The sequence below is a fragment of the Gossypium arboreum genome, chromosome 3 (genome assembly GCF_025698485.1).
Source record: "Gossypium arboreum isolate Shixiya-1 chromosome 3, ASM2569848v2, whole genome shotgun sequence".
NCBI lineage: Eukaryota > Viridiplantae > Streptophyta > Magnoliopsida > Malvales > Malvaceae > Gossypium > Gossypium arboreum.
The window spans coordinates 74,930,357-74,954,481 of record NC_069072.1 but is presented as its reverse complement, the minus strand read 5'-3'; the positions used below and the strand labels follow the sequence as shown (position 1 = coordinate 74,954,481).

General features: G+C 37.9%; 1 protein-coding gene across 1 annotated transcript; it reads right to left on the bottom strand.

The window, feature by feature from the left end:
- Positions 1-293: 293 nt before the first annotated feature.
- On the bottom strand, positions 294-14,767 carry LOC128290572 (uncharacterized). Its single transcript, XM_053026280.1, is given in 9 exon segments — positions 294-714; positions 2,715-2,745; positions 2,983-3,400; positions 3,491-3,717; positions 3,720-4,038; positions 4,469-4,902; positions 5,000-5,240; positions 5,243-6,081; positions 14,668-14,767. Coding segments are annotated over 9 exon segments (3,030 nt in total).
- Positions 14,768-24,125: the final 9,358 nt, after the last annotated feature.

The following is a 24,125-nucleotide window of genomic DNA, read 5'->3' as shown; positions in this document are numbered from 1 at the left end:
ATGAGCTGAAATGAGCTCGTTGAGCTAAGTTAAGTTGAAGTTGAGCTGATTTGAGCTTGAAGGAGTATGCATGGTTTGCTTGGCTTGCTGGTCCAAGAGCTTTCAAGAAGTCCAGCAACGGTTTCACCCCAAACTCTATCAACTAAGGCTGTTGTTGCGTCTTTGAATCTCTTTGCTCGAGCTCGAGTGATCGGTCCTACGGGCAATTCGAGAGGATCTTCATTGGCAGTGACAACTTGGGAGGTGTGGTTGTATCATTCCCCTCTCTTGAGCGATTTGCCCCAAATCGTCACCTATATCATAGAAGAGAGATCAGCTACATTAAAGGTAGCACTTACATTGTACTCACCTAGGAGATCAAGTTTATAAGAATTATTGTTTATTCGTTCCAAAACTTGAAACGGCCCATCTCCTCTCGGCAATAACTTCGACTTTCGCTGAGCTGGAAACCTTTCTTTTCGCATATGAACCCACACCCAATCTCCGGGTACAAAAACTACTCGTTTTCGGCCTTTGTTCGTATTACGAACATAGGACTCAGTCCTAGCCTCGATATTGGCCCGCACCTTGCTATGTAAATCCTTGACAAAATCTACCTTTTTCTTCGCATCTACATGGACAAACTGATCAGTAGGTAAAGGCAATAGATCTAAAGGAGTCAAGGGATTAAAACCGTAAACAATTTCAATTGGGGAGAATTTAGTCGTAGAATGGACAGAACTATTATACGCAAACTCAATATGGGGTAGACAATCCTCCCACGTCTTCAAGTTCTTCCGAACGATAGCCCGAAGCAAAGTAGATAGAACTCTATTGACAACTTCTGTTTGGCCATCGGTTTTGATACGAACCGCCTCGGGGATATTCGAGTCGTATGTTAGTTTGCCTGATCGTCTACGAGAAAGTATCGTTCGGTTTGTTCAAAAAAGATGTTTCTAAATAAATTATGCAGAAGCTATTCAAGGGGTTCAAATGAAGGGTTTAAAATATGAATATTAAGGTTCGGTTTAAAGTAAATGAAAGAATGGAAAGAAGGAACTCAAAAGCAAGCACGAACCAATATTAGAAAATATCGACCCAAATGCTTATAGGCTTTCAAGGCAAAAATGAAAATGATAGAACCTCGACCAACTACTTAACAAAGTAGGAACCTCGGTATATGGGTGAACGAAACAGGGTTGACGCCACTACTAGGTAGATAACTCAACAAAGTCTCAAACAAAGTTTAGAGAAGAAAATTCTCACAAGATTAAATTCAATAAAAATTTTGGCAAAAAGTTTCTTACAATTGAAAGAAAACAAATACTTATAGGCACATATATGACCATTCAAATTCGGCATCTAGGTGTTCACACAATAATAAAAACGTTCACACTAATGTATTAAAATAGTTCATAAATTCGGCAGATTCATGAACTAGTTGAATGGACACTTTCTCCCCCCTAAGTGTGTGCATGACTACTTAATCATAAAGAAAGGCTTCAAGTGACTTGTATGTGCACCAAAGGTTGCATTCATCTCCTTGGGACGTTCATGCACTTGTATGGAATATGTATCCTCATAATTAAACTCTTTAATAGCATGTAGGTTCATAAATGGCAGCATGAACCTAGTAAATTCGTTCTCCCCTTTGTGCATACACTTAATTCAATCAATGTGTTGAATTATTGAGTTAATTCCTTCCTTTGGACGTTCTTGAACCCATCCATGCATGTGTAGTAGCTTATAGGTCAATTCAAAGTGTGAACAGCTACTTCTTGGCTGAATAAGTGCCTTGGAAAGTTAGGAGACAGCCACCATACATGCACTTAAGCCATTCATGCATTCTATCATCCCATGCATTTGATCCATTCATGGACTAGCCTTTAATGTCTATACATGCATTCGACACATGCATGAATTTGTAGAAACTTTGAATGCTTAAATAAATTTGTGCAAATTTTTATTTAATGCATTAAAGATAAAACCGAGTTTTAAACTAAAATGAGCTAAGTTTTAGCTCGTGAGCTAAAGTTAAGCTGAGGCTAAACTCCTAAGCTGAAGTTGAGCTAAGGTTTAGCTCATGAGTTGAAAGTGAGCTAGGAGTGAGCTCGGTTTAGCTCAGGCAAGATGGATTGAGCTCGAATAAGCTGGATTTGAGCTGGACGGAGCTCGTGGAGCTGGAAACGAGCTTGGATCAGCTTGCCAACATGTCATTGCTCGGCTTGATAGACTTGCTCGATAAAGTTTGCGGGGCGTGCTCGTATCAGGTTTGGGGGTGGCAGGTGGTCGAAAATAGAAGTTTGGTCCCTAATTTACCCCACAAAGACCTCCAAAAGTGACTTAAAATTTTTGCATCTCGGTCCGACACGATCGTACGAGGAATGCCATGTAGTCTAACGATATCCCTGAAAAATAAGTTTGCAACATGAATGGCATCGTCAGTCTTAGTACAGGCAATAAAATGAGACATTTTTGAAAATCTATCAACAACAACAAAAATAGCATCCTTCCCCGTTTTTGTGCGCGGAAGTCTGAGAACAAAATCCATCGAGATGTCAATCCACGGTGCTTCAGGAATGGGTAATGGTGTGTACAAGCCATGGGGTTGAACCTTTGATTTAGCCTTTTTGCAGGCTATACACCTTTCGCAAACTCGCTTCACAACTTTTTGCATCCGCGGCCAATAAAAATGTTCATGGAGAGTGGCTAGTGTCTTATTGACTCCGAAGTGTCCCATAAGCCCGCCACTATGCGCCTCATGCACTAATAGGTCTCGAATAGATCCACAAGGAATGCATAGTTTACCTTCTCAGAAAAGATAGCCCTCATACCTATAAAAATTTTCAAAAGGACCTTTCTCACAAGAAACAAATATCTCTCCAAAATTGGAATCATTTACATAGGAATCTTTTAATAATGCAAAACCAAGAATCTTAGAATCCAAATATGATAATAGAGTATACCTTCTTGAAAGCGCATCAGCCACAATATTATCTTTACCTTTCTTATATTTGATGACATATGGAAACGACTCAAGGTATTCAACCCACTTCGCGTGGCGTCGGTTCAACTTATGTTGGCCTTTGATGTGCTTCAAGGCTTCGTGATCGGAGTGAATAACGAATTCCTTAGGCCATAAGTAATGTTGCCATGTCTCAAGAGCTCGTATGAGCGCGTACATCTCTTTATCATACACCGGATAGTTGAGTATGGCTCCATTGAGTTTTTCACTAAAGTAAGCCACAGGACGTCCGTCTTGTGTCAACACGGCCCCTATTCCAATGCCCGAAGCATCACACTCGATCTCAAAAGTCTTCGAGAAATCTGGAAGGGCAAGCAAAGGAGCGTTAGTGAGACAATCTTTGATTTTTATAAATGATTTCTCTTGTTCATCGTTCCAAATAAAAGAAGAATTTTTCTTAATAACACTCATAAGTGGAGCAGCAATAGTGCTAAAATTCGAAACGAATCATCGGTAGAAACTTGCTAGGCCATGGAAACTTCGAACTTGCGTAACGCTCGTAGGCCTTGGCCAATCTCGTATGGCCTTAATCTTCTCTTGGTCTACCTCGAGACCATCCGCACTAACTACAAATCCTAGAAAAATAGTTTTGTTAGAACAAAAAGAACATTTCTTTAAATTAGCATATAAGGTCTCTTTTCGCAAAACTTCTAAAACAGATTTGAGATGACTTACATGTTCTTCCATAGATTTCTTGTAAATCAATATATCGTGAAATATACCACACAAAACTTACCGATGAAAGGCCTTAAGACATGGTTCATTAGTCTCATGAACGTACTTGGAGCGTTGGTAAGGCCAAAAGGCATAACCAACCATTCGTATAGTCCGTGCTTGGTCTTGAATGCCGTTTTCCATTCGTCTCCTTCTCGCATCCGAATTTGGTGGTAGCCACTCTTCAAATCGATTTTTGAAAACACTTTGGCCCCACTAAGCTCATCTAACATGTCATCTAAGCGAGGAATGGGATGACGGTATTTGATCGTTATCTTGTTAACGGCTCGGCAATCCACGCACATGCGCCATGTTCCGTCCTTTTTCGGTACCAATAATATGGAAACAGCACAGGGACTTAGGCTCTCGCGAATGTAACCTTTTTCCATCAGTTCATTGACTTGTCTTTGCAACTTCTTGGTCTCCTCCGGATTGGCTCAGTAAGCAGGTCGATTTGGAATAACCGCTCCCGGCACGAAATCAATTTGATGCTCGATTTCACGAAGTGGTGGAAGACCACTCGGGGTTTCTTCCAGAAAAACGTCTTGGAAATCATGCAACAAAGACAAAATGGAGGGGGCAGGGTATCGGGTAAATCGTTAGTAGAAATTAATGCTTCCTTGTACAAAAGTACAAGAACAGTTCGATTCATCACCAAAGCATTCCTCACATCACTAACTCTTGCAAAAACACTCATTTTCTTAGTTTTCTTTTCTTTTTCTTCTTTTTCTTGGGTATTTTTCTTGTCACTCTCTTTTGTTTTTTTTTCTTATTTTTCTCTTCCTTTATTTTTTTACAACTTTCTTTTTCTTTTTCTCTGATTTGCTCAATAGAAGCTTTTAGCTTGATTTGGTCTTCATACACTTGTTTGGGAGTCAACGGCGCCAACGTCACATTCTTTCCCATGAATTTGAATGTATACCGGTTGGTATACCGGTCGTATTGAACTCGTCTATCAAATTGCCACGGTCGGCCAAGTAACAAATGCCTCGCATGCATCGGTACAACGTCACAAAGAACTTCATCCAAATACTTGCCGATGTTAAAAGAGACAAGTACTTGTTTTGTTACCTTAAGCTCTCCTCCGTCATTGAGCCATTGAAGTTTGTAGGGGCTCGGATGCTTGGTAGTAGGCAAACCAAGTCTTTCAACCATCATGGTACTTGCTACATTGGTACAACTGCCTCCGTCGATAATGGCGCTCTGAGACTTTGCCTCCGACTTGGCACCGAGTGTGGAAGATATTCTCTCATTGGAGATTATTCTCCGTGCCTTGGAGACTTAGACTTCGTTTTACAACAAGTAGTTCTCCTTCCATGGGTTGTTCCACGTCCTCCTCGACTTCGGAAGCTGATTCAGATTCTTTCTCCTCCTCATCCTCTGTTTCGATCTCGCCATCTGCTCGCAATACCATGGTCCTTCGATTTGGGCATTGGCTTGCTATGTGGCCTCTTCTGAGACACTTAAAACACTTGATATCCTGATTTTGATTGTATGATGATTCGGGTGCCTTGCCTTTGTTTACTTCGGTGATGGGCTTGTTGGTTTTTGGAGGTACCATGGTCTCCTTCCCTTGAGGATTGGCAGGTCCTTTACTTGATCTTGGCTCCACTTTGAAGGGTTGGAAGTGGGAAACCCTCGACTTGGGCCTTTTCTCTTGAGTTGTCTTTCCACCTTGATGGCCATATGGACCATATCAACCACTTCAATGTAGTGTTGTAATTCCACTACATTTGCTATATCTCGATTTAGACCAGCAAGGAATCGCGCCATCGTTGCTTCAGGATCTTTCTGGACATCCGCTCGAATCATCGCGATTTCTATGTCTTTGTAGTAATCCTCGACACTTTTGGACCCTTGCATGAGATTTTGGAGTTTTTGGTGCAACTCCCAGTGATAGTACGCAGGAATAAATCGTCGCCTCATCACCGCCTTCATTTCGATCCATGTAGAGATAGGATGTTCACCGTTACGCCTCCGACTAGTGGTTAGTTGTTCCCACCAAATCATGGCATAGTCCGAAAACTCTATTGCTGCTAGTTTCACCTTTTTATTCTCGGAGTAATTGTGACAATCGAACACCAACTCTATCTTTTTTTCCCACTCAAGATAGGCCTCCGGATCCAATCTACCTTGAAACGGTGGAATAGACAGTTTAATGTTCTTGAAATCATCATCTTCGTGTCTTCGATCTCGTTGTCGGTGTTGCCTACGTCGATCACTAGCATTAGACTCTTGTTCACTTTCAAGATCACTAAGGTCATTTGCTTCATCGTCTTGGACCCTTCGTCTTCCCGGTTCGATTTGGTCTCTCCGTCTTGGTCTAACCCCTGGTGCTCTTTCACATTGGCCATTCGCTTCAACTTGGAACAAACGGTCTTGATGGGATTGAGCCTTTGATCTAGAGTCGCTCCATTTCTCGTAATAAGGCTTGCATGTTTAAGTCGGGGCGTTGCGAATGGGTTGTCTTTGGGACGATCTTCCACGTTGTAATCGACTCTTGTGACATTAAAACGTTGTTAAAGTAAACCTCACCACAAAACCTCACAATCTCGAAAAGGAAAAGAAGTTGTTTTCGATCTGAACCGCCTCGGGAGAGTCGAGTCCTATCTTGAGTTTGCCCGATCGTCTCACGAGAAAGTATCGTTCGGTTTGTTCAAAAAGATGTTTCTAAATAAATTATCGGAAGCTATTCAAGGGGTTCAAATGAAGGGTTTAAAATATGAATATTAAGGTTCGGTTTAAAGTAAATGAAAGAATGGAAAGAAGGAACTCAAAAACAAGCACGAACCAATATTAGAAAATATCGACCCAAATGCTTATAGGCTTTCAAGGCGGAAATGAAAATGATAGAACCTCGACCCACTACTTAACAAAGTAGGAACCTCGGTATATGGGTGAGCAAGCAGGTTGACGCCACTACTAGGTAGATAAGTCAACAAAGTCTCAAACAAAGTTTAGAGAAGAAAATTCTCACATGATTAAATTCAATAAAAATTTTGGCAAAAAGTCCCTTACAATTGAAAGAAAACAAATACTTATAGGCACATAGATGACCATTCAAATTCGGCATCTAGGTGTTCACACAATAATAAAAACATTCACACTAATGTATTAAAATAGTTCATAAATTCGGCAAATTCATGAACTAGTTGAATGGACACTTTCTTACCCCTAAGTGTGTGCATGAATGCTTAATCATAAAGAAAGGCTTCAAGTGACTTGTATGTGCACCACAGGTTGCATTCATCTCCTTGGGACGTTCATGCACTTGTATGGAACATGTATCCTCATAATTAAACTCTTTAATAGCATGTAGGTTCATAAATGGCAGCATGAACCTAGTAAATTCGTTCTCCCCTTTGTGCATACACTTAATTCAATCAATGTGTTGAATTATTGAGTTAATTCCTTCCTTTGGACGTTCTTGAACCCATCCATGCATGTGTAGTAGCTTATAGGTCAATTCAAAGTGTGAACAGCTACTTCTTGGCCGAATAAGTGCCTTGGAAAGTTAGGAGACAGCCACCATACATGCACTTAAGCCATTCATTCATTCTATCATCCCATGCATTTGATCCATTCATGGACCAGCCTTTAATGTCCATACATGCATTCGACACATGCATGAATTTGTAGAAACCTTGCATCTAGCCGTACATGCACTAGCATTTAATACTTCTTCATTCATGAGTGTGGAATGTCCAAAAGAGATGTTTCTTCATCCATACATTGTACCGTCCAAAGGGATGTACCTACATGAGATAAACAAGTCATTAAGATATCTCATGGACACTCATAAATTCGGCATGATGTGAACACATTAATGTCATGCATTAATTCACTATGTGAACATAATCAATTTATGTAATGACTATGGCATATTAATAACAAATATTAATATAAGACAAGTTTAATGCTTAAATAAATATGTGCAAATTTTTATTTAATGCATTAAAGACAAAATCGAGTTTAAACTAAAATGAGCTAAGCTTTAGCTCGTGAGCTAAAGTTGAGCTGAGGCTAAACTCCTAAGCTGAAGTTGAGCTAAGGTTTAGCTCGTGAGTTGAAAGTGAGCTAGGAGTGAGCTCGGTTTAGCTCAAGCAAGATGGATTGAGCTCGAATAAGCTGGATTTGAGCTGGACGGAGCTCGTGGAGCTGGAAACGAGCTTGGATCAGCTTGCCAACATGTCATTGCTCAGCTTGACAGACTTGCTTGAAAAAGTTCGCGGGGCGTGCTTGTATCATTCCCCCCTCTTTAAGGCGACTTGTCCTCAAGTCAAGCTGTTTATCCATGGGAGAACTTTGACTAGTGCATGGTTTTCCTCGATCAAATGGGATGGATGATGTCACACAAACCTGAAAAATTCTTACCACAGCCGGTAAAAAGATACTCAAAGGAGTCAAATTCAAATGTGTTCGATAGTTCATAAAATATTCATTCAATTGAACATATGCCAAAAATCTCAATTGGACAAAGTAAGCATACATAAATTTATCAAAGAGTTTCGTTAGACCATCGTTACAAACATGAAAACTAAGTTGGATCAAGGGATAATTGGTTGAAAATGATGGTAGGCACTTAAACACATTATTCCTCATCCAAAACATTTTAATTTCTTTAATCGAATATAGTAACTCATTCGGTCCCTTGTCTTGCTCATGCAAGGTATGCCATGGCCAAAGGTATGCTAACTCTTCCTTTCGTTTTTGAACAACATGAGGAGTGTCTCCAAATTCCAACATAATAATCACATCATTACAATGCCAAAAGGAAAAATCCGTCTCATCACAGTATAAATAATTTCCAAACAACAAATCAAGGGAATTTTCAACTTCAATCGAATTGAGCAAAGATATTTGAAAATTTTTAGATGACTTACCTTGACGAATATGAAGAGAAGACAATTGAGGATTGGGTTTACCTTTCTCGGTCAAAATGAATCTTCTCTCTTTGGATAGATAACGTAAGACAAACCTATTACTCTGATAAATTTGAATAGGTGGTGACGCACCATGACATGTCTTGCTCCTCGAGGGGTGGAATTCACAAAAATAAGACTGGTTAGTATTATTGAAAACTATGGACTTAAATGGAAAAGGAAAGTTACCATGGAAATTTGATTCAATTCCAAAAACATAGGTTGGCCTTACCTTCTCGAAATGAAACGAAAATTTCAGATGTGGCCAAACAAGGTGATTAATAAATGAATCAAAATTGAAACCCAAATTGAATTTCACCTTCTTATCAAAAGTTTGAACATCAAGCAAACATATTTTGATTGCAAATGATGCAAAGTGCTTAATGTTTCCATAAAATGAATTCATGTAGCAAATACCAGGCTTGAACACACGAACTTGTTTAGGAATTCCAACAAGCAACATATTAGAAAAAGATATAATCAACTCACCACACGAATTATATTTCACTAGTTTAAACACACATGTTGATTTGACAAAACCGAGCATACCAAAATGCAAAGGTTCATACTTCAAGAGTATTAATCGGGAATGCAAATCACTACATGGAAATTTAGCACAAAAACTCAAAGATTGTTCATGAAGAACACAATTGCACATATCATGTGAAGATCTTTTAACATGGATGCCAAACAAAGAATTTTTAACGAACATACAACTTTTCAAACAGGCAGATTTATCACAAATCAATTGAGCAGGCATATTTAAATATAAAGATTTAACACATGAGTTCAAAAAGTTTGCAGGGTCAAACACATCAAAATTTTTACGTGACAGACTTTGATCAAACATGTTCAAAATTTGCTTAGAGCAAACTAATCCAATGTTGTCAACAAATTTGCCAATGTAGTAATTGTCATAAGAAAAGCTGTATATGGCACCTTTTAAAACAAATTCGTTAACAACAGTAAGTGAACAAAAATTATCCAAATAAAGTGACTTTGATTCGATAAACAAAGAATCCTTACCTTCCTTACCTTCGATCGCAAGTGGGTGGTAGTCATTCGCGAACTTACCTTTTTCGAACAACCTAAAACACCTCTCGTTTGGAAGGTAATGTAGATGGAATTGGTCGCACAAACTTCTAGGAACCTGAAAATTTAACTCACAAGAAGATCGAACATGTGGGTTAGTAGAAATAATCCTCACTTGCTCACTTGTTTTCCCACTCGATTCTTTTTCTTCTGAATCACTCGTTTCTTTTATTTCAATTTCTTTCTCTTTAATCTCTTTTTCAATTTCTTTTTCAACTTCTTTTTCTGTCTCAAATTTCTTTTCACTCTCTTTTTCAATCTCATTTTCTTTTTCATTTTCTTTTTGCTTTTCAAAGGCTTTTTCAAGTTCTCTCAAGATTCGCTCATTTGCTCTCTTACTTGCCTTTTGCCTCTCTTTTCTTTTTATTTCGTTTCCTTTTTCTTCTTTTGCTTTTGCTTTTTCTTTTCTTTTCTTTGTTTTCTCTTTACAAGAATGTACAAAAAGAACGATGAGAATACAAATCTTGTTCAAAAGATGAAGAACTATTTGCGTATGATTCACAATCAAAACTTCGTGAAGAATACTCCGAGTAAGATTTCTTTGAAGATCTAGTAGGAGTATGTCTTTCTCTTCGAACGCCATCTTGGAACGAATCAAAATTGTAATCGGCTTCTCGTCTTCTCGAATTTCTTGATGAAAAGGACTTTTGATCGAAGTCACTTCTCGAATTCGCTGATGAATATGAGTCATAGTATGAATCTCTTTGTCTCGAAGTAGATGATGAAAAGCAATCACGATTGGAACTTTTTTTCAGGTAGTAGTCGGGGGTATATCTCCGTGGGGTTCTTGGTTCCGTTTTACGACTTGATGAAACTCGATCACTTTGGTCTCGTTTAGTCGCCATTCTTCACATTTCTTGAACCAAGTATTGGTATTCCGATTCGGTGAACTCTTCGCGTGACATGATTATTGTTGCTAAAAAGAAAATGTTTGATCACAAAACAAAAGGTGTCACTCCCACTCGTGTTTACACTCGTTTGGCTTTTACCTCCACTCGAATGATCTCACTCGCTCATGCCTTTTTCCGCTCCTTTCTCGTCTTATAACCTTGTAACAGACTTAATATGACTTGATCTCTAGTATTGTGGGTCGGTTTCAAATGGTTTTACAAAGGATAACATATGAGGGGTTACGGGTTGGCTAAAAGAAAAGGAAATTGGGTAAAAAAAAAGTGTGGCGTGGATGAGATTAGAATAGAAGATGAATCGGGAATGATATCAAACTAAGGGCTTTGACATTCAAACAACAATCGAATTGCATTAAACACTTTTTTTCCAGATTTTTTTTCGAATTTTTTTTTGAATTTTTTTTGATTTTTTTTACTTGTATAACTTTTTTTTGTACTATATTGACAAACTAAATACAATAAAAACACTTTTGTACACTATTTTTTTTTCTTCGGCTGCGTAGATTTTTATTTTTATAGCAACAGCAGCTAACTAATCAAAATGAGAAAACTTCGGTATACGAAATTTTTTTCTATACTCTTTTTTTTTTCGGATCCTACTTACAGACTTGCTTGAAAAAGTTCGCGGGGCGTGCTCGTATCAGTTTCTCTCACACTCGTGTTTACACTCGAAATTAGGCTTTTACCTCCACTCTATTGCACTTACAGCTCTCGTGCCTTTTACCTCTCTTAACCTTTTCTCATGATTTCATAAGCAGATTTGTTAAGGCTTAGTCCTTGGTCTAGGTGGTCGGTTCAAAAGGGGTAACAAGTGATTGATGTATTCGGTTTGGTGTAATTTGAAAGAATAGGAATTGGGTTAAAAGTGTGGCGTATTAGGAAGACTAGGATAGAAGATGGATGGAAACTATATCAAATCAAAGCTTGACGATCAACTAACAATTGAATTGCATAAATCACTTTCTTTCTTTTTTTTGGAATTTTTTTTCAAACTTGTATAACTTTTTTTTGTACTATATCAGCAAACTAAATACAATAGAAGCACTTTTGTACACGATTTTTTTTTCTTCGGCTGCGTAGATTTTTGCTTTTATAATAACAGCAACAAACCAATCAAAATGAGAAAACTTCAGTATACGAATTTTTTTTTTCTATACTTTTTTTCTGAACCTACCTCGGGAATGCTCCACTTCGAACATCTAAGCTTCTCGTTTTAGGTAGCTCTGATACCAGATGATACGATCCACCTCGGAAGAGTTGAGTCGTATTAGTGTGCCCGATCGTCAATAAGAAGTTACGTTAGGTTTAATTGAAAAGGTCGGATGAAGGAAGGAAGGATATTGGTATTGGGTTTGAATTAGAATAGGTAAGAAGAATTTGAAAGTTCAAGTTTGGAGTCCGAATAGGTATGGATGAATGAATTGATTCAATTAGGTACGGGGGAATTGAAGAAAAGGACGTAATGGAATGAAGGGTAAGAACGAAATGGTATTAAGAAATGGTTCGAATGGAATAGTCGGTTTAGGTACAATTGGTAAATGGAGAAATGGGGTTGAACAAAAAGTACAAACAAGAACCAATACTGATTTGGTATCGACCCGTTGTTTATAAGCTCTTTTAGTTCGGTTTGGAATTGGTAAATGAAAACCTCGACCCACTATCTAACAAGATAGGAACCTCGGTATGTTTGAACGCCACACTACGAGTAGTGATAAGTTCAGTTTCGACAAAGAACAACGGTTAACACACTAGACGCTAGGAAGCCAATCGAATCTTTGAACGAAATTTGAGAAAAAGTTTTGCCTAACAAAATCGGCAGCATAACATTAACAAAAGTTTCAAAAGTTCTTTTCAAAGTAACACAAGCCACAATTTATAGTGAATGCAAGGGATAGCCGAATAGGCTCTTGAGGTAGCTAAATGGTTGCTAAAAATTCCAGAATTTTTGATGAAGCTTCCTTGAAGTTTCTTGTGCATGGAGAACGGTAAGGGGCAGCTTCTAGATGCCTTGATTCAATAGAAAAATTGAATGAATTGTTTGGGAGCTGAAAGGCCATCAATAGGTTCGGCCAAATGCTTGAATTTGGAATTAATGCTGCTGCTTGATTCAACCGAATGTTCATGTGATTAAGGAGCTGTCTAGAGCACTTCAATAGTCTTAGAATGTGAACAAACCGATTTGAACAGCCACACATGTGTGAACAAACAAAACCGAACAGCCCTTGGTGTGAAAGGAATAATCGGTGGGTGTGAACAATTTTAATTTTGTCTTGGGCAGCCAATCGGTCTTCTTGAAGAGTTGTAAGGTTTGGCTGAATGGTCATTAGGGACACCAAAGATCAGCACACCGATTTTAAATCATCCATGCACCTATGCCGTCCAAGGGGTAATGTACCTACAACATTTAATTCAAGAAATTAAATCCCTTTTAGACACATTAAATTGACAACATGGACAAATAAATCTTGCACCATAAATTAAATTTGGACATATTAATCTTTGTAATAGTTAAGACATATTTAATTGGTCCTAATTAATTAAGTACTTAATTTAGAACATAATTAAAACATGTCCAGATTATGACAAATTAATTATTAAAACAAATAACTAATAAAACTAACAACAACTTAAATGATTTATTCTAGCATAATAAATGCAATAATGAAATGAGCTCGTTGAGCTAAGTTAAGTTGAAGTTGAGCTGATTTGAGCTTGAAGGAGTATGCATGGTTTGCTTGGCTTACTGGTCCAAGAGCTTTCAAGAAGTCCAGCAACGGTTTCACCCCAAACTCTATCAACTAAGGCTGTTGTTGCGTCTTTGAATCTCTTTGCTCGAGCTCGAGTGATCGGTCCTACGGGCAATTCGAGAGGATCTTCATTGGCAGTCGACAACTCGGGAGGTGTGGTTGTATCAGATCGAATGCATGAAGGAGCCATTAATGCAAGTACATGCAGGGCTTAATACATCGTATGGAAGGATGCATGCACAACTAATGTTCAATGGATGGCATTTGAAGGAATTCAAGTATTGGGGACGTTCATGCAAGTGGGGGCTATTTTATGTACATGTATTTGAAGATTCATGAACCAAGAACATACATGGGGACGTTTTATGCAAGTTCCATGCATATCTAAGATGTCCATTCAAGTATTCAAGGTATATTAAAGCCTCATTCGGCCACGGGAGATGTAGGAGTATTAAAGGGCTGCACATTCATGGCATTATGGCTATTCTTCAAGGCTAAGTATGCATGAATGCATCAAGTGAAGCAACGTGATGGTTCGGCCAATTCATGCACCATCTCCAAGCATGAACCGAATTTTAATGCTTTTGTGTGAACATGTTAAATACAAATGTGAACAGAATTTAAGTTAGTGTGAACATCATAGATGCCAAATATCAATAGGCATCTTAGGCTTATAAATAGTTTGCTCATTTCATGTATGAGGGATTTTTCCCAATTTATTAATGAAACACTGTTTCTATGAGGCTACTTCCTCTCATATCCCATACAAGTTTCGAAGACTTATCTAGTTGCGCTAGTGGCGTCTACCAATCTTGTTTGAACTTATCACCATCTTTGGTGTGGCGTTCACCTATCCTACGACTTCATCTTTCACCTTAACAATATAGGAACTGGGTTGACACTTTTTAGTGTTGAATCGCTCCTGACGTTAAGTTCTATAATCCATCCCCACCTTTCATTGATACTTTCTTATTATTTCCAAAACCCAATCAACTACTCAACACCCATATTTGCTTCCCTTAGCCGAACCTATCACAACACACTTACTCCTTTTTGAACATCATTAGCAATCATCAAGCCTATCAAGCCAATATCTACAACCAAGGCCATCTTACGAATGATTCTTCTCGTAGATGATTGGGCACATCATGAATTTGACTCCATCACCCGAGCTGAATCATATCAATTAACAAGTGTGATAAAAAATAACTCTGCATTTTATTGGGGAGATGAGCAAGAGGTATCTTTTATTGAGATTAAAAATTGTCTTACTAATGCACCTTTACTTGCTTTGCCTGATTTTTCAAAAACCTTTGAACTCGAGTGTGATGCATCAGGTGTTGAAATAGGTGTTGTTTTAACCCAAGACGGATGACCCATTGCCTATTTTAGTGAGAAGTCTAACGGAGCCTCACTCAACTATCCGGTCTATGATAAGGAGATGTACGCACTAGTTTGGGCTCTCGAGATGTGGCAACACTATTTGTGGCCAAAAGAATTTGTGATTCATTCCGATCATGAAGCGTTGAAGCATATCAAAGGCCAGCATAAGTTGAATAAGCGACATGCTACATGGGTCGAGTATCTTGAGTCATTTCCCTATGTAATTAAGTATAAGAAAGGTAAGGATAATATGGTAGCCAATGCCCTATCGAGGAGGTATATATTATTGTCTTCATTTGAATCAAAATTGCTTGGTTTTCCTTTCTTAAAGGATTTGTATGCTACTGATGTTGATTTTTGTGATATCTATTCTGCTTGTGAGAATTCTGCTTTTGAGAATTCCTACAGGTATGACAGGTATTTATTCAAAGAAGGAAAGTTATGTGTTCCACAAGGCTCTGTCTGAGAACTACTTGTCCATGAAGTGCATAGTGGAAGCCTCATGGGACACTTTGGTGTTCACAAAACCTTAGCAACACTTAACGAACATTTCAATTTGCCTAGGATGAAGCAAGATGTGGAGCGAATATGTGCGGGGTGTTTGACTTGTAAAAGGGCCAAATCAAAGGTTCAGCCGCATGGTTTGTATACTTCCCTACCCGTGCCCGACACACCTTGGACGAATATATCCATGGATTTTGTCCTTGGATTACCTAAGACGAAAACAAGGAAGGATTCTATTTTTGTTATAGTTGATCATTTTTCTAAAATGTCCCATTTTATAGCTTGATGTGAGCACACCCGGGGCAACCTTGAATGCAAACCAAGATCTATTCGAGCTTCCAAAAGGCCCCATGACTCGAGCTCAAACCAAGCAAATTCAAGACACTTTATCAGCCTTGGTGTTGCGCATTTGGGATGACAACAAGGTCCATGATGTTGGAGGAGCTAAGGACAATGCCTTAAAGACTCCATGCACCCTTTTGCAATCCGATTTCAGCTCGTCTCCAGCTCCCCATGCGCCATTCAGCTCCAATCAGCTCACTTGAGCTCGATTTAGCTCGCTTGAGCTCGAATTTAGCTCATTTCAGCTCATTTCTTCTTCATTTTAATAAACTAAGTTTCGATTTTGTTTTTAACTAAGTTTGCTACAGCTCATGCCGAATTCCCTAGCTCAACTTAGCTCACTAAGTGCTTTTAACTATTTGAGCTAGCCGAATTTAATAGTTGACTTATAATTAAAATGTCTGAATTTAGTTATTGTTATTAAGTTGTTTAGTTATTAATTTAAATTATAATTATATGAATAGTTATATTTTATTTAATTGTGTGCTTAATTCATGTAGGTTAGCCGAATGTGGAAGATTCATTCATGACAAGGTGCATGAACGGGAAAGTACATTGAATGGGAAGATACATGCATGGATCGGTTCAATGTTTGGAAGCCATACATTCATGTACATGGAGGGTTAATGAATATTGAGAGATGCATCTCCCATGGACGGCACACATGCATGTATGAGGGACATTTAATGCAAGTGCATGTATGGCTAGGTTCAAGCCTCCTTCCAAGTTCCATGTACAGCCGATGTATGTGGGAGGACCCTTGGAGTTTCCTAAGCACCTATTCGGCCAAGAGACACCTCTTGGAAGTTTTATGCACACCTTGGCCGAACCTAGACAACCCGTTGAGCTACCAAAGGTGTACATTCATCAAGTGATTAAAGCTCATCAGCCGAATCAAGACTAGATAATTAATGTGTTCATTCTAGAATATTCTAGCTAGTGCATGACTGAATTTGCTTAGCTTTTAAGCTAGCTAGTTTGTCCATTCGGTTACTATATGATTGCCTTTAAATAGTTTGTTCATTTCATTGTAAAAGGACTTTTTGCCAAATTTGTTAATGAACATTGTTCTTGTGAGGTTGCTTCCTCTAATATCTCGTACAAGTTTCGAAGACTTATCTAGTTTGTGCTAGTGGTGTCTACCGATCTTGTTTAAACTTATCACCAGCTTTGGTGTGGCGTTCACCTATCCATCTATCCATATTTTTCACCTTAACCATATAGGAATCGGGTGACACTTTTTAGTGTTGAATCATTCCTGACATTGAGTTCGTTTTCCATTCCCATTTCAAATTTCTTTCTTGTTAACCAAACCGAGCCTTCTATCCTTCATCCCTCTTTGCTACTCTTAGCCGAAACTATTGCTAATTCTACACCTCTTAAAACCTTCCGCTTATCCTATTCTATTTTTTTTTACTTCTATTACTAAAAATTCGAGGCACGAACAACTATCTCGACTACGATCGGGCAACTAAGTCAATTTGACTCAACTACTCGGGCTAAATCACATCATAGCTTGTACAAAGACTGATGATGCCATTCATATTTCAAATCTCTTCTTTAGGGATATTGTTCGCCTGCACAGAATTTCGCGAACCATCGTTTCCGATCGAGATGCAAAATTTCTTAGTCACTTTTGGAGGTCTTTGTGGAGAAAACTTGGGACCAAACTGCTACCTGCCACCCTTAAACGGATGGACAAACAGAGGTGGTCAACTGAGTCCTATCCACCTTACTACGAGCTATCATTCGAAAGAATTTAACATCATGGGAAGACTGTTTGCCTCATGCTGAATTTGCCTACAATCGTTCTGTTCATACGTCGACCAAACATACGCCTTTTGAAGTAGTTTACGGTTTTAACCCATTAACGCCCCTAGATCTAATTCCTTTACCTAACGATCAATTAATTCATGTTGATGCAAGGAAGAAGGCTGATTTTGTGAAAAGTCTACATCAAAAGGTATGAGCCAATATAGAGGTGAAAACTGAGTTATATGCACAACAAGCCAATAAGGCGTAAAAGGATAATTTTTGAACCCGGAGATTGGGTTTGGGTTCATATGCGTAAGGAACGCTTCCCAGCCCAATGACGATCCAAGTTACTTCCTCGAGGAGATGGACCCTTTCAAGTTCTAGAACGCATAAATGATAATTCATATCGGCTTGATTTACAGGGTGATTACAACATAAGTGCAAGTTTTAACGTGGCTGATCTTTCTCCCTTTGATGCAGATTTCGACTTGGGGACAAGTCACTTTGAAGACGGGGTATGACGTGACCACGCCCCAAGGCTCAACAAGCTCTAAGCTTGATCTCATCGAGTTACCCAAAGGACCTATCACTCGAGCTCGAGCTAAGCGCCTTCAAGAAGCTATTTTAGCTTTGATTGTTCAGCTTTGGAATGAAAATGAGCTCCAAGATGAAGGAATAGATCGGACCAGCTTATTACAAGCTCCATGCACCTTAGTGCAAACTGATTTCAGCTCAACTCAAGCTTACCGAGCTTTATCTAGCTCAAATAAACTCACTTGAGCTTAATTCAGCTCGTTTGAGCTAAACTTAGTTTCTTTCCAGTTTGTTTTCTTTACCATTTAAATAAATTAAGTGTTTGCTTTAATTATAATTATTTGCTACAGCTCAAATATGAATTTCCTAGCTCATTTTAGCTCATTAAGTATTTTCATATAATTTTAAGCTAGCCGAAATTATTAAGTTAGCTAGATAATATTTAATTTTGTTAATTTGTGATAATTAATTTGTCTTGATGTTATTTATCTAAGTTCAGCCGAATCTATGAAGAATTAATTGTGTTCATTTCCTTTGTAGGTTCAGCCGAATATAGGAGAGCATTTAAGGCTAGGTGCATGCACAGTTTTATTCAATGAATGGGAAGATTCATGCATGACCAGGTTCAGGGCCAAGGAGGGTTCATGAATGGTTTGCTACATGCATTTCTAGCTGATGGTTGGCTTCCCTAAGAACCTATTCTGCCAAGGAGTAGTTATCTAATTAATGGCCTAAGTTTAATTCATGAATGAAGTTAAAAGAAGATGGATGGACAGCAAGTTACAATGAATGGGAGAATGCATCGAGTTCTTGTTACATGAATGTTTTGTTGTTCATTTCGCTTCTCTAGGTGACTATTCAACCAAGAAGCATCTATTGGATGTCACATACATGCCATAGAAGAATTTGGATCACCCATTAAACTCCCATGCATTCATCTTCTTCAAGCCATTACCTTGGTTCATGAAGCTGCCCTTTGAAGCCCCAATCAGCTGAACATGGACCTATTTTATTTATGAACATTTTTCTTGTAACACCCCTTACCCGGCTCAGACATTATGGCCGAATCCCACATGCCACATCGAAGCATTCAAAACATTTTCAATCCAGAAAGAAAACTTACTGAGTATTTTAAAATATGATTTCATTATAGGTTAAAGTGAATGGAAGCTGTGCACCAAGTAGGAAACCAAAAAAGAGGAGGTGAGTCCATCGGACTGCTTAAGTACCAAACTCCCTTCGGATTATGCAAACTGTCATTGCCATACCTTAACGTCATGTATATTTCTAGGAAACTGATTTGATTAAGTCCTTTTTAGGAAAAGTGATTAATTTTGGAAAATATCTTCATTGCGGAAGCTTTGCTTTTTTCGCGTTATTTTGAAATCAATTACTGTTTTTGAAAACGCGCCCTAAAGCTATCCAATTTCAACAGTTAAATATAAATATTACCTATCTTAATAAAACATATAAAAACCATCAAAAATAAATAAGCGGCCTTATTACATTTAAAAGCCCAAAACCTCAAACGTAATTAAAAGGATGTCCAGTTCACCAAAAGAAAATCAAACTTTCAGAACGGGTGGCCACTTCGAATTCCCTCACAGCTCCAAACCCACTATGGTTGGGGATTACCTGCGTGGATGAAAATAAAAGGGTGAGTTTGGGGAAACTCGATTGTGTAAATTAACCCAACCATAGCCTATATCACTCAAACCACGAAATAGAATAAGTTGGCCTTAGCTCGTAAGCAATTGAGAATAAAGCCCATAGGCCCATAATAGAACAGAACAGATATTACATGTTTATGCAGAAACCCAACCCAGATTCATCCATAACACCCCCGTACCAGCCTTACACCATGTGGGGAGACTACTCGACCCACCCAACCGCTACACACCACAGAAATCGCAGCGAGGCTGCTAGATATTGTGACGAAGTCACCAGATACAGATATTGTGGTAGAGCCACCAGAACAGATATATGTGGCAGAGCCACCAGATTAGATAATTGTGGCATAGCCACCAGGACAGATATATGTGGCAGAGCCACCAGATCAGATAATTGTGGCATAGCCACCAGGACGCTTCTCCATAGTATAACCCAAGTCCCTATGCAACAGATATATAATCATGGCATACATCATACAGAATCAGATCGTCATGCTTTTCAGTCAAAAGTAACCCTAAGGGTATAATGGTAATTTTGCATCCATAGGGGTATTCAAGTAATTTAACTATTCTTAAGGTTTTCATACATAACATAGCCATTTACGTACGATCGAAACACTTACCGCGTTTTCTTACCAATTTGGGCCGTTGGCCCATTATCCGTTTTGGCCCATTAAGCCCAAAAATATCGAAATGCATGTAATCGCACTCTGCAGTCTTATCACTTTAATTTACCATATACATCAAACTATTAATCTCATGAGCATTCACACACTCGCAAGATCTCAAAATACCAGCTTTTCGGCATTTCGGCTTTTCAGCTTTTTCCAATCTAGTCTATGAGAGGGTGTCAGTTACACACCTGTTTGCGACGATATGCTGACGAGATCCACACACGAACTGCCTACAATTGGATTACTATTCAAACACGAACTACATATTAACCCCATACCATATTCGGCCAACCACACCTACAGATCATAGTAAGCTTATAAGAAATCAATAAGCAACTCATTAACAAATTTTTGTCAATGTTTACCACATAATCAAAATTTCACTGCAAGTTGTCTTCCTGAGCAACAGTCACTAAATCATTTACAACTAGAGCTAAGAAACTCCAAATCAAGTTCTATTAATTTTCCCTGAAAATAGACTCATATATCTTCTATCCATAAAATTTTCAGAATTTTTGGTTTAGCTAATCAATACCAGATTTTTCTCAAAGTTTCGCATGTTGCACTGTTTGACTAATCTGACCACTCTTCATTACGAATCAAATTTCTTGTTGTACAGAATTCAAAATATGTTCTTGTTTATTTCATTTGAAACTAGACTCAATAAGCTTTAATTACATAATTTATTCAGCTTCTAATTCATCTCTCACAATTTATGGTGATTTTCCAAAGTCACGTTACTGCTGCTGTCCCAAGCAGATTTATTACCAAATCACTCTTTCACACATAACTTGCATGCATGTTATTTAAACATGTATATCACCAATCAATCATCACATATCTATGATTTTACTTAAGTATAATCTCCATTTCATCATTTTAAAGCACAACATGTTAGCCGATTTTCCCTTTAACATCTAAGGCACATGCATGCTCATTTGTTTGGCTCAACTTCACCTATCTTCCATTTTTCATCAAAAGAACATGAAACAACAACCATTTCCTTCATTTTAATTCATGACTAAATGCTCACAACACAACTAAAAACCAAAATATGCTTCAAGAGTTAAGGTAGAATCAAGAAGAACTCATGAACCTCAAAATAAAAGCAAACTACCATGAACTTACCTTCAATTTTCTTCCCCAAGTGACCGAACATTCAAGAGCTTTCTCCTCTCCTTTCTCTTCTCTAACTTTAGGCTATGATGAACAAAGATGGACAAAACTTTGTTCTTTTCACCCCTTTTTTTTTAATAAAATTTCATATTTCATCCATTTAATTCTTTAATACAAAAGACATGAAATTCCCATCATTCATGAATTTGTAGAAACATTGCATCTAGCCGTACATGCACCAGCATTTAATACTTCTTCATTCATGAGTGTGGAATGCCCAAAAGAGATGTTTCTTCATCCATACATTGTACCGTCCAAAAGGATGTACCTACATGAAATAAACAAGTCATTAAGACATCTCATGAACACTCATAAATTCGGCATGATGTGAACACATTAATGTCATGCATTAATTCGGCTATGTGAACATAATCAATTTATGTAATGACTATGGCATATTAATAACAAATATTAATATAAGACAAGTTTAATGCTTAAATAAATTTGTGCAAATTTTTATTTAATGCATTAAAGACAAAACCGAGTTTTAAACTAAAATGAGCTAAGTTTTAGCTCGTGAGCTAAAGTTGAGCTGAGGCTAAACTCCTAAGCTGAAGTTGAGCTAAGGTTTAGCTCATGAGTTGAAAGTGAGCTAGGAGTGAGCTCGGTTTAGCTCAGGCAAGATGGATTGAGCTTGAATAAGCTGGATTTGAGCTGGACGGAGCTCGTGGAGCTGGAAACGAGCTGGGATCAGCTTGCCAACATGTCAATGCTCGGCTTGACAGACTTGTTCAATGAAGTTCGCGGGGTGTGCTCGTATCATTCCCCCCCTCTTTTAGGCGACTTGTCCTTAAGTCGAGCTGTTTGTCCATGGGAGAACTTTGACTCGGGCATGGCTTTCCTCGATCAAATGGGATGGAAGATGTCACACAAACCTGAAAAATTCTTACCACAGCCAGTAAAAAGAAACTCAAAGGAGTCAGATTCAAATGTGTTCGATAGTTCATAAAAAATTCATTCAATCGAACATATGCCAAAAATCTCAATTGGTCAAAGCAAGCATACATAAATTTATCGAAGAGTTTCGTTAGACCATCGTTGCAAACATGAAAACTAAGTTGGATCAAGGGATAATTGGTTGAAAATGATGGCAGGCACTTAAACACATTATTCCTCATCCAAAACCTTTTAATTTCTTTAATTGAATATAGCAACTCATTTGGTCCTTTGTCTTGCTCATGCAAGGTATGCCATGGCCATGTGTATGCTAACTCTTTCTTTTCTTTTGAACAACATGAGGTTGTCTCCAAATTCCAACATAATAATCACATCATTACAATGCCAAAAGGAAAAATCCATCACATCACAGTATAAATAATTTCCAAACAACAAATCAAGGGAATTTTCAACTTCAATCGAATTGAGCAAAGATATTTAAAAATTTTCAGATGACTTACCTTGACGAATATGAAGAGAAGACAATTGAGGATTGGGTTTACCTTTCTTGCTCAAAATGAATCTTCTCTCTTTGGATAGATAACGTAAGGCAAACCTATTACTCCGATAAATTTGAATAGGTGGCGACGCACCATGACATGTCTTGCTCCTCGAGGGGTGGAATTCACAAAAATAAGACTGGTTAGTATTATCGAAAACTATGGACTTAAATGGAAAAGGAAAGTTACCATGGAAATTTGATTCAATTCCAAAAACATAGGTTGGCCTTACCTTCTCGAAATGAAACGAAAATTTTAGATGTGACCAAACAAGGTGATTAATAAATGAATCAAAATTGAAACCCAAATTATTGAATTTCACCTTCTTATCAAAAGTTTGAACATCAAGCAAACATATTTTGATTGCAAATGATGCAAAGTGCTTAATGTTTCCATAAAATGAATTCATGTAGCAAATACCAGGCTTGAACACACGAACTTGTTTAGGAATCCCAACAAGCAACATATTAGAAAAAGATATAATCAACTCACCACACGAATTATATTTCACTAGTTTAAACACACATGTTGATTTGACAAAACCGAGCATACCAAAATGGAAAGGTTCATACTTCAAGAGTATTAATCGGGAATACAAATCACTACATGGAAATTTCACACAAAAACTCAAAGATTGTTCATGAAGAACACAATTGCACATATCATGTGAAGATCTTTTAACATGGATGCCAAACAAAGAATTTTTAACGAACATGCAACTTTTCAAATAGGCAGATTTATCACAAATCAATTGAGCAGGCATATTTAAACATAAAGATTTAACACATGAGTTCAAAAAGTTTACAGGGTCAAACACATCAGAATTTTTACGTGACAGACTTTGATCAAACATGTTCAAAATTCGCTTAGAGAAAACTAATCCAATGTTGTCAACAAATTTGCCAATGTAGTAATTGTCATAAGAAAAGTTGTATATGGCACCTTTTAAAACAAATTCGTTAACAACAGTAAGTGAACAAAAATTATCCAAATCAAGTGACTTTGATTCGATAAACAAAGAACCCTTACCTTCCTTACCTTCGATCGCAAGTGGGTGGTAGTCATTCGCGAACTTACCTTTTTCGAACAACCTAAAATACCTCTCATTTGGAAGGTAATGTAGATGGAATTGGTCGCACAAACTTCTAGGAACCTGAAAAGTTAACTCACAAGAAGATCGAATAGGTGGGTTAGTAGAAATAATCCTCACTTGCTCACTTGTTTTCTCACTCGATTCTTTTTCTTCTGAATCACTCGTTTCTTT